The sequence below is a fragment of the Crocuta crocuta genome, unplaced genomic scaffold (assembly GCF_008692635.1).
Source record: "Crocuta crocuta isolate KB4526 unplaced genomic scaffold, BGI_CrCroc_1.0 scaffold303, whole genome shotgun sequence".
Classification (NCBI taxonomy): domain Eukaryota; kingdom Metazoa; phylum Chordata; class Mammalia; order Carnivora; family Hyaenidae; genus Crocuta; species Crocuta crocuta.
In genome coordinates, this window is record NW_027528276.1 from 1383224 (window position 1) to 1396300 (window position 13077).

At 52.8% G+C, this 13077-nt stretch overlaps 1 protein-coding gene across 1 annotated transcript in view; it reads left to right on the top strand.

The window, feature by feature from the left end:
* Positions 1-13077, top strand: part of MAP7D1 (MAP7 domain containing 1) — a 23387-nt gene that overhangs the window by 3245 nt on the left and 7065 nt on the right. Inside the window, 4 exon segments of the mRNA XM_077753116.1 lie at positions 10587-10937; positions 11125-11193; positions 12007-12170; positions 12905-13019. Coding sequence (XP_077609242.1) covers positions 10587-10937; positions 11125-11193; positions 12007-12170; positions 12905-13019 — 699 coding nt within the window.

The window sequence follows — 13077 nt, forward strand, 5'->3', positions numbered from 1 at the left end:
GGGGGGTGTCTGTGCTTGAGGTAGGGCAGTGGCAGTAGGAGAGAGACCCAGCAGGTGCGTGCAGACAGTCATCCGGCACACCACAGTGATGCCTGCCATGTGCTGGCTATGCAGATGGCTGTGAAGTGAATCAGAGAGTCACTAGCCTCAGGGAGCTCCTGACCCAATGAGGAAAGTCGAGGTGTTCACTGCAGGGAACCCCAGGCTTAAGGCGAATACAATGGTCAGTGGGCTATGCTTGTGGAAGGCTTCACAGAGGAGGAGGCATTTGAAGTGGACCTAACAGAAGGAGTAGAAGTTAGCAAGACTGGCACAATGGGCTACATCCCTACATACAGCAGCCAGCCTAGCCGGTGCCTCACACTGACAGCTTCATCCCTGCCTAGGCCAGTGGGCCCTGTAATGAGGCCTCTAATGAGCCCCTAATGTGCAGTCACGCATATGCAAATGAGGAGGAAGGGGCATCGGGCCAGTGTACTGGCCCTTTCCCTCAGGATGGCCATCAGCTGTTGGTGGGGCAGGGCCGAGGGAGGGGGAATGAGCTGAAAGCAGGGCCCTGACGAGAGTGGTGGCACTTGAGAGCGGCCAGGGCAGGTCTACCAAGACTGGAAGTGAGGCCACCAGCAGCAGGGAGCCATGTCCTCGGTTCCCCACTGGGCCTTGGGACAAGTGAGGGAGCCAAGGAGCCAGGCCCAGATAATGCAGCTTTGTTGGCTGTGGTAGCGCTGCCTGGCACCCGGGGCACAGCCTGCGGTGTCTCCTCCGCCACCTCTCAGCTGCAGCTCTGCCCCGAGGGGAGCAGAGAGCATGGTAGGGGTAGATAGCATGGTATTGCTGCCTCCATCAGTGCTGCTCACGATTTCTAAGAGGAGGTGTGGGTTCTCACCAGGGCTAAGTCCAACTTATCTCCAGCCTCCTATTTATTAAGGGCCTTCTCTGTGCCAGGCATGATGCTTAGCCTATCATGTGCATTGTCTCATTTGATCCTCAAAACAATCCTTGAGTAGGGCCTAATATTATCCCCATTTCACAGATGAGGATCAAAGAGGAAAGTCACTTGCCTAGAGCCACACAGCTAGGAACTGACAGAGGCAGGATTTGAACCCAGGTCCGTCTGACTCTAAGCCTCTGCACCAGACCTCTAGGCTGAACTCCCATGGCTAAGCCAGCCAGTGATAGAGTGTGACCTGCTTCCCTTGCATGACTGATCTTGGCATCTTGGCATCTCGGTCTTAGGGACCCTGTGCTCTGTTCTCTGGCAGGCACGGTAGAGCCAGCAGAGCCCTGGGTCTCCTGTGCACCTTGCTCGGTTGGAGTCTGAATAAGTCAGATCAGAAGGAGGCCCTGGAGCTAGGCAGTGGTGACAGCACAGCCACCAGGCCATCCCCAGGCCCCTGCCCTGAGCATCTCTAGGCTCTCGCCCCGCGGCCCTGCTGAACTGAGGGAGGGCCTGTGGTGGGGCCTGAGCTGCGGCATGGGGTCATTTCCTGCCGCCTAAAATAACAGGAAGTGGGTGCTCCTGATTGGAGGCCGGGAACAATGGCCGCCAACCAGGCCAGAGAGCTCCTTCAGATCTGCAGTCTCAGTTGTGATTCCGGCTGTATCATCCACCGGGGCCCATGGCCTGGCCCCAGTGCCTTGCCGCTCAGGGCTGTGGCCCAGGTTCTGAGGACTGCTGGAGCAGGCTGCCGCGCTCTCAGAGCCGCCTCAGCGCTACTCTGGCCAGGAGGAATGCTGCCCCCTAAGGGTGTCCTCTGTCCCAGCCCCACAATTAGGCGTCTCACAGAGTTGGTCCTTCCTGCCTCCCCCTGCCCTGTCCTCCCAGCTCAGATCTCAGATCTCTCCAGGAGGGGAAACCCGGGGGTACAGAAGGCTGTACCCCTTTGAGTGAACTTGCAGACTGTCACGCTGCTTCGGGCCCATATCCCAGCTTTGCCACTCACCAGCTGTGTGACTTAAGCAAGTGTCTTAATCCCTCTGAATCTGTTTCCTCGTTTGTCAAGTGGGGTAATGACATCTACCTCATAGGACTGTGGTGAAGATGAAAGGGACTGATGCCTTTAAAGTGTTGAGCTGTGCCTGACACAGCATTAGCTATTGCGGCTGTTAACAGGACTTTCCCCTGGTCCAGGGAAAGGAGGGCCCAGAAGGGGCAGGGCAGAAGCGACCTGGAACGGGGCTGTATACGTATGCTGGGAACATTGTGCCTCTGAGTGCTGTGTGGGTCTCTGAGGCTTCATCTGTGCCTCCGAGGGGTGCCTGGCTCCATGTGTGTGTGTCTGTGTGTGTCTGTGCGTCTGTGTGTCTATAGATTTCTAAATCCCACTAAGTCTGATTCCCGAGTATATAGCAGGGAGAGAGAGAGGAGGAGGAAAAGAATGTGTCCTGTCTCTTGCCATTGTTGAGGCTCCGTTCGCGTTGTCTGGGTCTCTCTTTCTCTCTCTCTCTCTCTCTGTGGTATGTAGTCTGTCTGTATATGTCCTTGCCCCTCTGTTGAGCTCACCATCTTCATTTGTCTGCCACCTGAGGACCTCCTGTGAGAGCCGAAGGCTCTGGCTACAGGCGCCCATCTGTGTCTTGCTTCCTCTCTCTACCTCCCCATGCTCCCCATCCAGGGGTGCTGTCCATGCAACCCCCTCTGAGAGCTCTCCCCTGGGCACTCCTTTGCTCTGCCCCCCTGAAGGAGGGCCACTCTCCCCCACCTCCTGCCCAGGTGCCTCACTTCCTACCTCCTGGTGGCCAGCCTGGGCAGGAGCCTGCCATACCCTGCATTCCTGCCCTCTGAGCTCAGTGCCTACCTGCCGCACCTGCACCCTTTACCATCTTGAGGGTAGCCTCCCTGGGGGAACTACCGAATCACTTCCTTCTTCAGAGAACAGGCAGGAACCTCGAGGAGGGGCCATGTGATGCCTACCAGAAACAGTGTGACATAAGAGTTCTGTCATCAGATAGCCTTGGGTTCAAATTCTACCTCTGACACTGACATGAGCAATTCACTGGCCTTGTCTGAGTAAGTTTTCTCACCCGTGAAACAGGGACCATCCATAGAACTTTCCTTTTAGAGCTGTCAGAAGAATGAAATGAGATGAGGGAAAGTGCCTGGCAGACGGTAGAGCATCAATACATTAGCTTGTTTCCCTTCCTGGGCTTTGTTGCTTGCAGGGCACACGCTGGGCTCCGATATGAGCAGGATCCAGAGGGTTCAGGGAGGCGAGGCTTTGGAGCAGCTCGGGGTTTTGACACTGAGCTGGCTCGGTGGCGTTCCCTAGTACCCCATCCGCCCATGCGTGTATCCATCCGTGTGTTCATGTTTTTTTAATTTTTTTAAATATTTATTGATTATTGAGAAACAGAGCGTGAGCAGGGGAGGGGCAGAGAGAAGGGGAGACACAGCATCTGAAGCAGGCTCTAGTCTCTGAGCTGTCAACACAGAGCCCGACGCGGGGCTCGAACCCACAAACTGAGAGATCATGACCTGAGCTGAAGTTGGATGCTTAGCCAACTGAGCCACCCAGGCGCCCCTCCATCCGTGTGTTCATTAAACAGACACAGAACCCTTGCTCTGTGCCCGCAGGCCAAATGCGAGGCCCTGGGTGGGAAGGAGTAGGACCCGGTCTCTTCTCTCCTTGAGCTTTCACGCTGGCGGGGACAGGGGCGGCTGGCAAACGGAAAAGCCAGACTGAGTTGTCAGCATTGTGAGAGGAATATTTGGCCCAGCAGCAGTTGTTGGTATGGAAGGAGGGAGGGACCGGAGGAAAGGGATCAGCTCCCGGAGCGTGGAGATGGGGCGTAGCAAGCACCCTGAGACAGGTGACAGGCCCTCCGAGAGACGTGGCCCCGATCTGTCGGCAGACCCCATGTACAGTCCTTCTTGGAGCTCTTGAGAAGATGAGACTTTCTGTGACCCTGTGGTCAGCGCCTCTACCTTTGCCCTGCTGATGCTCTGTGTGCCAAGAAATAAATACAAACTATCTGCCTCTTATCCAGTTCTTAGCAAATACTTCTAATAGATAGCAGCAAAGCAAAATAAAAGTAACAGTAGCTAAAGCCTCACAATTTGACACAGGCCAGAAATAAAATGCAGTGGCTGAAGGATCACGCTTGATGCGTAGAAGTAGCAATGATCAGAAATTGGCTGAACTGTACCATATAGATCACCTACTGAGTGATTCATTTGGCTTCCTATGACCTGTTCTGGGTAACCTTGTCCCAGTGGCATTTCGTCAGGGTTGGCATACTTCTGAAGCAAATATTTGTATTTAAGGTCAATAGTCCGCCAGGTCAAAAGAGATCCAAATGTCCTGTTTGCCTCTCGAAAAGTCTTTCTTAAAATTTTTTAATATTTGTTTATTTTTGAGAGAGAGAGAGAGAGAGAACATGAGCAAGGGAGGGGCAGAGAGAGGGAGACACGGAATCCAAAGCAGCTCCAGGCTCTGAGCTGTCAGCACAGAGCCTGATGCTGGGTTCGAACTCACGAACCGTGAGATCATGACCTGAGCTGAAATCAGACACTTAATTGACTGAGCCACCCAGGTGCCCCTCTTGAGAAGTCTTTCCTGTTGAATTGCTGGAGTCAAACATTCATTATTATTTTTAACTTCTACCTGAGTGCCTCGTTCAGGAAGCTGCCCAAATTCAACTGAGATGGCGTTGTTTTGCTTCCCTTCAAGTGTTTATCCCTTTGCAATAAATTACCACATGGATTTACTCTGTTTTTGTTTGGTTTTGTTTCTTGTTGTTGTTGTTGTTTCAGCTCCTGAACAGGGACTCCTTTTTTTTTTTTTTTAAATCATTAGCCTCCTTTTTAATTTAATTTATTTTAAGTAATCTCTATACCACACATAGAGCTCGAACTCACAACTCTGAGATCAAGAGTTGCATGCTCTTCCGACTGAGCCAGCCAGGTGCCCCAGATTTACTCTTTATTAGAGTAAAAATCTCCTTCTCTATGCACTGTTTTAGGCCAGAGTGGCTTCCTGGTATGGCATTTTATTCTCATTCGACAGCATCTCATGACTGTGTCTCCATGTACTTGGTACTGTGGTAGCCGCTGGTGGTGTGGCAGCGAGCAAAGCAGACGTGGCCTAGCTCTTGGAGGACTTCCTCCCAGTCTAAGGGGAGGCTGACAATAACAAGAGAGGCACACAAAGAAGTTTAAAGTTGTATTAGTCACAGTGCTCCAAACAAGAGGCACACAAAGCCATGAAAGAATTTATCCTGATCAGAGAAGCCAGGGAAGGCTTCCCTGAGGAAATGATGTCTGAGCTAAGATCTGAAGGCTAAATGAGGTTTAACTAAGGAAAGAGCAGGGGCACCCAGGTGACTCAGTCAGTTAAGCGTCCAACTTCAGCTCAGGTCATGATCTCATGGTTCACGAGTTCGAGCACAGCGTTGGGCTCTGTGCCGACAGCTCAGAGCCTGGAGCCTGCTTCAGATTCTGTGTCTCCCTCTCTCTCTGCCCTTCCTCCACTCACGCTCTGTCTCTCTCTCTCAAAAATAAATAAAACCCTAAAAAAAAAAAAAAAAGAGTAGAAAGAGCATGTGCAAAGTCCCTGTGGCATGAAGGAGTATGAATGGTTATCAGAATCAAATGGTGAGTGTAGGAGGAGCACAGAAAGCAAGTAGAGAACATGCAGAAGAGATTCAAGAGGTGCAGGAGATGGGGACAGGGACTTCAGACTATGCTGGACTTGTAGTTTGCGCTCAAGAATTCTGTTTTTATCTTTAGAGCAATGAGAAGCCACTGGGAGGTTTCAGGTGTCGAAAAGTATCATGATCAGATTTGCATTTGGAAACAATTACTCTGGCTGCTCCGTGGAGAGCAGAGTGTGAATGGGTGGTGGGGAGAGCAGTGGGAAGATGTAGTCATCCAGGTAAGAGAGATGCTGATGTCAGCCAAGGTGGAGTCCATACTTATTTCATTCAACAGAGAGTTGCGGAGCACCTATATGCCGGCCCTGCTTGTCTTGGAGATAGAAGAGCTAACAAAACAGACACACATGGGTGCCCTCATGGAGGTTATCTTCTAGAGATAGGAGACAGGGTTAAAATGGTGTTCCTACTTGTAGAGAAAAAATAGAATTGGAAAGAAAACATACAGTTGGAAAGGGGAAGAAGACTTCCACTGCAGTTCGTAATTTTAAATAGGGTCAGGGAGGGTGTTAAGTGAGAAGTGACATTGGAGTAAGGACTTCGAGCAAGGGAGGGACTGAGACATGCTGAATCTGGGGGCAGAGAATTCAGAGAGGACGGTAGGCACACAGCCCTGTGGCAGGAGCGTGCCTGGAACAGTGGCTGGAATAGACTGAGCAGGGGGCGGGGAGAGGAGGAGGAGATGAGACCCAAGAGGTAACAGGCTGGAGACGGGGATCCTGATGTCCTCAGAGGCCATTGTAGGGCCTTTGTTTTTTCCTTCCCAGGAGATTGGAGGATTTTGACAGGGGAGTGACTTGCTCTAACTTATTTTTTAAAATATTTTTAATGTGTATTTATTCTTGAGGAAGAGAGCGTGTGCGCATGCGTATGTGTAGGGGGGTAAGGGGCAGAGAGGGAGACAGAGGGTCTGAAGTGGGCTCTGCACTGACAACAGAGAACCCAATGTGGGGCTCAAACTCCACGAACCATGAGATCACAACCTGAGCTGAGTCGGACGGTTAACCAACTGAGCCACCCAGGCACCGCTGATCTAACTTATTTTTAAACAGAATCACTCTGCTGCTGTTTTGAGAAAAGATGAAAAGGGAACAAAGAATGGCAGCAGGGGGTCTTTATTTTATTTTATTTTTAAGGCCTTATTTTTTTAATTAATCTCTCCACCCAACATGGGGCTTGAACTTACAACCTCTGAGAACAGGTTGCAAGCCCTACCACTGAGCCAGCCAGGCACCCCAGCAGGGAGTCTTTATAGGGGATGATAGTGGCTGAACCAAGATGATGGAAGTGGAGATGGTGAGAAGTGATTGGATTCAGAATAGACTTTGCACATTGAGCCAAAAAGATTTACTGAGAGATTAGATGTGGGATGTGAGATTAAGAAAAGTTTCTACAATGACTCCCAAGATTTTTGGCCTGATAAACTGGGAGGACGGGGGTTGCCATCAGCTGAGATGGGGAAAACGGGGAGGAGCAGTGTTCTGGGGGGAAGATCAGGAGCTCATTTGGGGATGTGTTAAGGCCGGGGTGTCTAAGACACGCACGGGTGTCTAATAGGGAGTTGTATGAGCGAAACTGGAACTCAAGGGAGAGGCCTGGGCTGGACATACAAACTTGGTCGTCATCAGCAGAGCAATGGTATTTAAAGCCATGAGTCTGGATGAGGTCACCAAGGGAGTACAGGCAGATGGAGGAGAGATGAACTCCGCCACTGAGCCCCAGGGCACCGGCGCTGAGAAGTTAGGCAATTACAGAGGGATCTGCAAAAAAGACTGAGGAGTCACGGCTAGCAAGGTACACCAGGAGAGTGTGTTGTCCTCACAGCCAAGTGCAGAAAGTGTTCCGGGAGCAGTGAGGGATCAGCTGTGTCAAGTGCAGCCCACAGGTTAGCAAACCGAGGACCGAGAAATGGCTGCTGCTTTCACAGTGTGGAGGTCACTGGTGACCTTGAGAAAAGCAGTGTCGTGAAGCGGTGGGGGTGAAGGCCTGACCCAAGTGGACTCTTGGAGCAGAGATTGGGAGAAGTGGACAGATTCTTCTGAGGGGGTGTTGTTTGCCGAGCCCCCGCCGGGTGCCAGAGATGAGGTACCCATTCACTGTTGGAACCAGCAACTCAGCGGGGAAACTGAAGCTCAGGCAGGCTCAGGGCTGCCCAAGGGCCCGCAGTAGAGCTGGGATGTCCCCCCCAGGCCTGTTTGGCTCTGAAGCCTGAGACCTTCTACCCCACTGCATCGGACGGCCGAGTGCGGGTCTTCCCAGGCCTCATCCCTCCCCCTCCCAAGCTGTACACCGCCAGTCAGGACCTAGCTGGAGATTCACCATCTTGCCTGGTGGGTGTGATTTGCCTAGGTGTAGACAAACATCTAACCCACCAATTTTCCTTGCAACATAGTAGCACGCACAGGTGCTAGAATGACAGTAAGCAGGCCTCACCCTCAGCCTTCAAGCTTAGTACTCACACACCTAAGCTTTCTGGCCCCAGACAGCCCTGGGTTCAAATCTTGCCTCTGCCACTTGCTATTTCTATGACCCGGGCAAATCACTTAGTGGGGTAGGCTTTGACTGCCTCATCTGTATAATGGGGGTAAGACTCTGCCTCTCAGGGCTCACATGAGGATACAGGATAGGGATACAAAGGGCTAGCTTAGCCCCTGGGATACAGTAAACACTAAGTGATTGCTGCTGACTTTCTTGCCCACCAGAGTTGGAAAGGAGTTCGCAGGTGGCTGGGAAGTAGACTAATAGTGGCCAGGCAGCCTTCTGGTGTGGGAAAAGCTGGGTGGGCTGTAATGGAGCCGAGGGGCTGCAGACTTAGATGGGATTTAGGGATACAGGGCCTCTTCTGGGGCTCTTGCCTGGAGCCCAGGAAACTCCAAGGGAAGGAATGAGGGAAAAACTGAGCCTCAGATTTGGTTACATAACATGTATTACTTCATACTGCCTTAAACAGAGACAGAAGACTGTGATTGCTAAGAGCATGGACTCTGGTGACAGACACTGGGTTCAAGTGCAGGCTCCTTCACTTCCAGCTGAGTGACCTCAGATTGCTTTACTTTTCCCCATCCATAAAAAAGATATTTATAGTGTCTTCTGCCTGAGTATTTTCAATAAGGACTAAAATGAATATGTGTAAAATGCTTTGAATATAGGAGCTCCTGAGAGATATATCTCTGTCAAAAGGTTAATGTTATCACTAAAATCACAATCTTGTGAGGTAGGTACTATCCTCACAGGAGCTGAGGCACAGAGAGGGTCTGTAACTAGCCCAAGGTCACACAGTTAATGGGGAAGCCAGAATTCACATTCAGATAGTCTGCCTTCAGAGCTCATATTCAGCCACAGGACACCTGTCTCCCTGAAAAAGGTGCCCAGAGTCCCAAACGTGATTCCTTAGGAGTGTCCTCTCCCTACACACACATTGTTACCCACAGGGACGGGGAGTTTGCCACCTCCCGAGAGGGCCAGATCTCCCCGAGGAGAGGACTTAGTCCTCACTCCGGTAAGAGCGAAAAATGTATCCTTAGACTCACCTTCCCGTGCTCCCTGCTCCCTACGCCTAGGCTCTGTGGCTGTGTCTGCATTGTTCCCTTCAGTGCTCAGAGGGTAGCAGCAGACAGCAACAGGGCTTCTGGCAGAGCTTTACGAGGCCCACGGGGAAGGGGCGGGAAGTGTTTGCTGGCATGTGAATCATGCCAGGCACTTCACTGACATCCCTACTAGCTTGGGCTCATTATCCCCATTTTACAGATAGAAAAATGGAGACCTAAAGAGGTTGAATAGCTTCACCAAGGTTACCTGCTGGGAAAGCATGCCCTCCCTTCCCGTCTTGGGCTGGTGGAATCAGAATTGGGCCTTCATCTGACTGATTCCAAAACCTATCTCAACTCTCCATGACATGCATGGGCTCACATGTGTGCATATCCACATACATACCAAGTCATGTGGCTTCCTTACTTGGCATTTTGCTGTCTTTTACAGGGATCTTGCAGTATTATCGTCTTTAAAAAAAATTTTTTTAATGTTAATTTATTTTTGAGAGAGAGAGACACACACATACAGCATGAACCGGGGAGGGGCAAAGAGAGAGAGGGAGACACAAAACCTGACGCAGGCTCCAGGCTCTGAGCTGTCAGCACAGAGCCCGACACGAAGCTTGAACCCAGAAACCACAAGGTCACCACCTGAGCTGAAATCATCTGCTCAACTGACTGAGCCACCCAGGTGCCCCGGAATATTATTGTCTTAAAAGAAGAAATCTACGGGTGTTTGGGGAAGGAAAAAAGACTACAAACTAAAAGTAGCTTGCTGCCCCGCCCCCACATTGGCGATTTAGCAACATGGCCTCCCACTTGTGCCCAGGTTCATGGCCTTCCTCTTGGCCAGTTCCCCGTGCCCTGCACTGGCACCTCCGTGTACCAGGCCTTGAGTTGGGCACTGTGACCCCGAAGTGAAGCAGAAAGGTGGGGGAGGCAGACGTTACCACTTGGTGCACCAAGGACTACCAATTTCCTCTTAGTTTTTCCAATACACCGTGCTCCCACCTGCCCCTTTGCAAATACTCTTTGCCTTGCCAGAACCCTCTCCCCTTTGCTTCGCCAACTCCAGGTCATCCTTTAGCTCTCGGCTTGGTCGTCACTTCTTCAGGAAGCCCCCCCATCTCTGCTGTGTTACCCTCAGACATAGGACTTGTTCTATGCTGTAATTGCCTAGCTATTTGTCTGTCTACCTGCTAGAAGGCAGGCAGGGACCATGGCTGTTTTCTCACCATGATATCATTAGTATCTGGAACAGGGCCTGGCACACAGAAGGCACTCAATAAACATGTTGTGTGAATGAATGAATAAGTCATTTGGACAAGGGAGAGAGCTCTGTGCTGAACTGAGGGCACGGGCGTGCCATCTGACTCTCTTTCTTCTCTTGTGTTGGTCTTCCAGCTGTGGCAGCCAGGACCCCCACAGAGCCAAGACCTTCTCCAGAAGGTGACCCCTCCCCACCACCACCACCACCACCGATGTCAGCCCTGGTCCCCGACACTCCCCCAGACACCCCTCCTGCCATGAAGAATGCCGCTAGCCCTAAGCAGCTCCCACTGGAACCAGAGAGCCCCACAGAGCCAGTTGGGCCTAGATCAGCCCCCCAGCAGGAAGAGTCCCCTTTCTCAGAAGTGAAGAGCAGGGGACCCACCCCACCAGCCACAGGTCCCCGGGACTCCAGGCCTCCTCGAAGGAGCAGCCAGCCATCCCCGACAGCGGTACAAGCCTCCGACAGCCCTTCCGCCAAGCAAGGTATGTGCGCTGTCCCCAGTCCTGGGCCAGACTCCTCGGCTAAGCTTCTGGCCACAGATGATGCCCCTGGAGGGAGTCTCCAGGGCCCAGGAGGAGATGGGGATGAGGCCTCGGGGAGGGCCCTGAGGCTGACTCCCCATTTGGGGTGAGCCTCTGACCTAAGTCTGTTCTCATTCCCTTGTGTAAGATGTAAAGAAGGCAGGAGAGAGACACAAGCTGGCGAAGGAGCGGCGAGAAGAACGGGCCAAGTACCTGGGTGAGTGTTGGGGAAGTGGCATCGTCCCCACCATCCTCTGCTTATCCGCAGCACCGACACTTCTGAATGCTTCATTACGTGCACTGTGCTAAGAGCAGTGCATGCATTATCTCGTTTAAGTCTCTCGACCCATTCTGAGGATGGGGAAACAGAGGCTCAGAGAAGTGAAATTATTTTCCTAGGCTGCATGACTAGTGGAATACCTATGATACTCAGACCCAGAAGCCTCACCTCACTCTCAATCCTGGGCTCCTTTTTTTCTTTTTTTTTTAAGTTTATTTATTTATTTTGAGAGGGAGGGGAGGAGCAGAGAGAGAGGGAGGGAGAGAATCCCAAGGAGGCTCCATGTGGTTGGCATAGAGCTCTGTCCGGGACTTGATCTCACGACTACAAGATCATGACCTGAGCTGAAATCAAGAGTCCTGAGCTGAGCCCCCCAGGCCACCCTCAGTCCTGTGCCCTTAATCACAATTCATGAAACTCTGTCCAGCTGGCTCCAAAGTAGACAGGGATCTGGCCCTAAATTCATTTCTCCCTTCGCACCGAGAGACCATGAGGCCAATGGGGGAGAAATAGACTTTCCAGCAGGGAAATCCATCTTCTGAGATGGGAAGCCCTTCAGTTTGGGGGTGGGGGTCCTTCAGTTTGGGGGTGGGGGTCCTGGGGACCGAGGCATCTCGCCTCCCAAGCAGGCAGGAGAAAGACCCACCGGGGGTCGGGGTACCCGGGTAAGGCCGCCCAGTTGGAAGAGGCTGTCCAGGTTGGCCTGGCTGCCGCGGACCCTGTCACACTCTCGGGGCTCCTTTCCCACAGCGGCCAAGAAGGCAGTGTGGCTGGAGAAGGAGGAGAAGGCCAAGGCGTTGAGGGAGAAGCAGCTCCAGGAGCGCCGCCGGAGGCTGGAGGAGCAGAGGCTGAAAGCCGAGCAACGCCGCGCGGCGCTGGAGGAGCGGCAGCGGCAGAAGCTCGAGAAAAACAAGGTGCGTGCGTGCCGCCTGCTGGCTGGGTACGCGTGGCCTATGTTCTTGCGCATGCGTGCATACACCTCCGTGCCCTGCCTCCGTGTCATCCGTGCCTCCGCGGTAATGTCTGTGTCTGCGTCTGCAGTTGTGTCCGTGAACGCACCACATCTGGGCACGTGTGCTTCTGCACACGCCGGGGCGCGCCCCTGGGACCGTATGCTGTCAGTGCGAGTATCTGCGTGCGTGTCCCGTGTGTGCACGTCTGCCTGTATGCAGACGTGTGTCTATGTGAGTGTGCTGAGCTCCAGGACAGGAGGAGCGCCCTGGCTTGAGCCCTGATGAGGAAAGGAAGGAAGAGGTGGCCCAGCCCTGCTTGGGGGCGTGGGGGCGGGGGTGCTCAGGCTAAAGGGAAAACATAGCCCCAAGGTCAGGATCCTCAGTGCCATGGGGGACACGGCCCTTCCTGGGAGCCCTAGGCAGGGAAAGTCCCACCCCATCCTCAGAGAAACAGCTCATACATTCAGGAAATGACTCAAGAACAGTGAAAAGCTCCCCAAGAACAAGTCGGAAGGGATCTGTTACAAATGGCCTTTAACCATAGCAAGGATTCGGTAACCTTGGTTACCTGCAGTGAGTCAGGGAAAACCTCTAGGGTGGGGGAGGCTTTGTCACAGGAGAGAGAAGCGGCCTTTCTCCCAGGTATGACGGTGACTCTGAGCCCGGACCTTTCCCCTCTCCCCTCTCCCCGCCAGGAGCGCTACGAAGCAGCCATCCAGCGGTCGGTGAAGAAGACGTGGGCCGAAATCCGGCAGCAGCGCTGGTCCTGGGCAGGAGCCCTGCACCACAGCTCCCCAGGACACAAGACCAGTGAGTGGGCTGGAGGGCCTAGTGGGTGGGAGGGTGGGGCTGGCCTGCCTGGTGGGAC